The sequence below is a fragment of the Sinocyclocheilus grahami genome, unplaced genomic scaffold, assembly GCF_001515645.1.
Source record: "Sinocyclocheilus grahami isolate Dianchi unplaced genomic scaffold, SAMN03320097.WGS_v1.1 scaffold2175.1, whole genome shotgun sequence".
In the NCBI taxonomy this organism is placed as follows: Eukaryota; Metazoa; Chordata; class Actinopteri; order Cypriniformes; family Cyprinidae; genus Sinocyclocheilus; species Sinocyclocheilus grahami.
In genome coordinates this window covers 7,836-11,151 of record NW_015507354.1, presented here as the reverse complement: position 1 = coordinate 11,151, position 3,316 = coordinate 7,836, and the positions used below count along the sequence as shown (strand labels likewise).

The 3,316-nt window shown below is 37.1% G+C and overlaps 1 protein-coding gene across 1 annotated transcript in view; it reads left to right on the top strand.

Annotated features, from left to right (window-relative positions):
• Positions 1-3,316, top strand: part of LOC107574294 (collagen alpha-1(V) chain-like) — a 37,178-nt gene that overhangs the window by 26,039 nt on the left and 7,823 nt on the right. Inside the window, exons 28-40 of the mRNA XM_016260740.1 lie at positions 96-149; positions 255-308; positions 522-566; positions 796-849; positions 1,022-1,066; positions 1,166-1,219; positions 1,309-1,362; positions 1,455-1,508; positions 1,654-1,851; positions 1,984-2,037; positions 2,814-2,921; positions 3,006-3,113; positions 3,203-3,260. Of these exons, the coding sequence (XP_016116226.1) occupies positions 96-149; positions 255-308; positions 522-566; positions 796-849; positions 1,022-1,066; positions 1,166-1,219; positions 1,309-1,362; positions 1,455-1,508; positions 1,654-1,851; positions 1,984-2,037; positions 2,814-2,921; positions 3,006-3,113; positions 3,203-3,260 (940 nt within the window). The remainder of the gene's footprint in view (positions 1-95; positions 150-254; positions 309-521; positions 567-795; positions 850-1,021; positions 1,067-1,165; positions 1,220-1,308; positions 1,363-1,454; positions 1,509-1,653; positions 1,852-1,983; positions 2,038-2,813; positions 2,922-3,005; positions 3,114-3,202; positions 3,261-3,316) is intronic.

Genomic DNA, 3,316 nt, shown 5'->3' with positions numbered 1-3,316 from the left:
AATATAAATGTTATGTTTGTTATTTAATAACAATTAATATATTTTAGTTGCTGGTCTAAAGATGTATTAAATCGTACAAAATTATGCCAATCCAGGGTAAACTTGGTGTGCCTGGACTTCCTGGATATCCCGGAAGGCAAGGAATTAAGGTAAACAAAAAAATCATATTGTTTATGATGCATGATAAGATATATAGCCAGGTGTTTAATCAAATTGAATGCATTTTTAAATCATTGTAATGCTTGTATTTTTAGGGCTCCCTGGGTTTCCCAGGATTCCCTGGTGCAAATGGCGAGAAAGGCGCGAGGGTAAGAATTGTTAAACTAAATTAGACTAAAATTCAACAGTTACGGTAGAAGCATTTATAGGTCACAGGGATGTCAATGCAAGGTCTGCATTAAAGGTCAAAGTTGAGTAAAGTCCTTCAATCACATTAAAAATTAATTAAAAGAAAATCTTCCTTTATTTTGGAAAAGAATTGATGATGCTGAAATATTCTGAATTGATTTTTCTCTTTCCAGGGTTTGATTGGAAAAACTGGACCAAGAGGACAGAGAGGGCCGACAGTAAGGGCCTGTTTTAATTCATCATCTCATCTCTCATCTTATTCTCTTACACTATTTTAAACAAACACTTTTTGCTTTCATTTGATTTGAAATGGTCTGATTTGTTTTGTAGATTAAAGTTGCGAGTTTTGATTCAAGCAGATGACAGATTTCAAATCAGTTGACTTGTAAACCAATGCGCAATGAGTTTCTAAGACTTCTTCTTTTTTTTTCTTTTTTTTCTTTTTAGGGTCCCAGAGGGCAGAGAGGACCCCGTGGGGCAACTGGAAAATCAGGCGCTAAGGTATGAGATTAATTTCAAATAATTTTTCGGTTTTATTGCTATTTTTAGTTTTCATTGTTGCCATAGTGGACATAGTTTGAGGAGCTGCTCAAATAATTTTTGTAGTTTTTCAACAATGATAATAAAGATCAATTAATTTCAATCAATCAATTTCTACGTTCTGATGTTTTAGGGCGGATCTGGCAGTGACGGGCCTTCTGGACCACCTGGGGAGAGAGTATGTTTATTTCAGAACTTTATTTTATTTATTTAAAACCTTTGAGTATAGGTTTTCGCTTCAGCTTTATTTATTTATTATGTTTCTCCTTTTGTACAGGGACTAACTGGACCTCAAGGTCCAAATGGATTCCCTGGGCCGAAGGGACCTCCTGTAAGGAGTAGTTTATTAGTTTGATCTGATGCTTAAACTGAACTTTTGTTTTTCTCTATTACTTATTGATATGTCAATTGATTTTGAAGGGACCTCCAGGGAAAGATGGACTGCCTGGACACCCTGGACAGAGAGGCGAAGTTGTACGTATCTTTCATTTTTTATCATCTAAAGTGCAATATTCACTGTGATCAAAGTTGAACAGCAACATATATTTTTCACATTGCATTCTTAGGGTTTCCAAGGCAAAACTGGACCACCTGGGCCACCGGGAGTTGTTGGACCACAGGTGAGTTTTGTGCTTTTATCAAGCAAAATGGGTTTCTTTCTCGAGAAATTGTTAATAAAATTCCTCAAAAATCAATAAATCTTTCAAATCAATTCAAAAACGTATGGAACTGTACAAGCTTTACTCAAGTCTAGTTCTTGTTTAGGGTCCCTCTGGTGAGACTGGACCGATGGGTGAGCGTGGTCACTCAGGACCCCCAGGACCACCCGGTGAGCAAGGTCTTTCTGGGCCTTCTGGTAAAGAGGGAACCAAAGGAGATCCCGGTCCCTCCGGCGGCCCCGGTAAAGACGGACCCCCTGGACTGAGAGGATTCCCAGGAGAGAGAGGACTGCCAGGAACTTCAGTAATAACTCTTACCTATTCTAGTGAATTTTATATTGTATAAAACCTTTTCTAAATGTATTTTGTCAACCGACTTTAAAACTGCACATAAATGTTTTATACCTAACTGAGTTGTACCTTTGTGTTTTCATAGGGCACTGGAGGACTGAAAGGAAATGAAGGCCCTGCTGGACCACCCGGGTCTGCTGTATGTTGCTCATAATAACCAGAATCTGAAATGTCAAGTAGATACACTCTTAAAAATAAAGGTTCTTTATTGTTATTTATGGTTCCATGAAGAACCTTTAACATCCATAAATCATTTTCATTGCACAAAAGGTTTTTTATACTGCAAAAAGGTTCTCTAGATTATAAAATGTTCTTCACACTATAAGAAAAAATGGCTCTCTTAAGAACTGAACGGTTCTTTGGGGAACTCAGAATGGTGTTTCTATGGCATCACTGCAAAAACATCCTTTTATGTTTAAGAGTATATAGACATTAGTTAGTGATTAGTGCCCCAGTAACTTATGAATTCATATTGATATCGCTCATATTTCACACCAAAATCAAAAGGAAATATAAGAAATTATATTTTGCATAAAATAAAGCCTTTTTAATTACAATCTTTATCTCTATATATTAATCATTTAATTGTTTTATTTTCAATTACCATAAAATAAAGGTAGTATAATAAATACAATACTGTTATGTATACTGTACTTGTTTGCAATTGCAATGTGTATATGATTTAAATATAAAAATATATTTTTCATAATGATAACTCTATTTTCACATTACAGTGGGCTAGAGAGAATAAATTATGTGCTTAGTTGTTATGAAAATGATGATTTTTATTTTTATTTTAGGATGAAATAATAATGATAAATAATAATTCCCAGAGGTTTATGATCTTATTTTTGAGGAATTAAGAAATTAAATGATGGTCTTTGAGTATATTACCCTAACTGAATTTCTATGCAGGGATCACCTGGGGAGAGAGGAGCAGCTGGCACCGCAGGTACTGTTGGCCCACCTGGACGACCTGGACCTCAGGGGCCCCCTGGAGCTGCGGGAGAGAAGGGAGTGCCAGTAAGTGTCTACTCTAGTTTTGCACCTTATCTCTAATACGGATTTATATATAGGCCTGTCAAACAAGATAACCCTGTTTTACAGGGAGAGAAAGGTCCAATTGGTCCAGCTGGTCGCGACGGCATCCAAGGTCCAGTTGGTCTCCCAGGCCCTGCTGGACCTCCAGGTACTGCTGGAGAGGATGGAGACAAGGTCAGTGACCTCTTCATATCTCAGTCTCAAATCATCGCAGTCGTGTGGATGATCTTGACAAATGTAAATTTGAATTGTTATTCCTATAGGGTGAGGTTGGAGAGCCAGGACAAAAGGGAGCTAAAGGATCCAAGGGAGAACATGTGAGTAAATGAGCGTTCAGCTTGTGAAGTCATAATGTTCAAGAAACAAATATGAGCTTC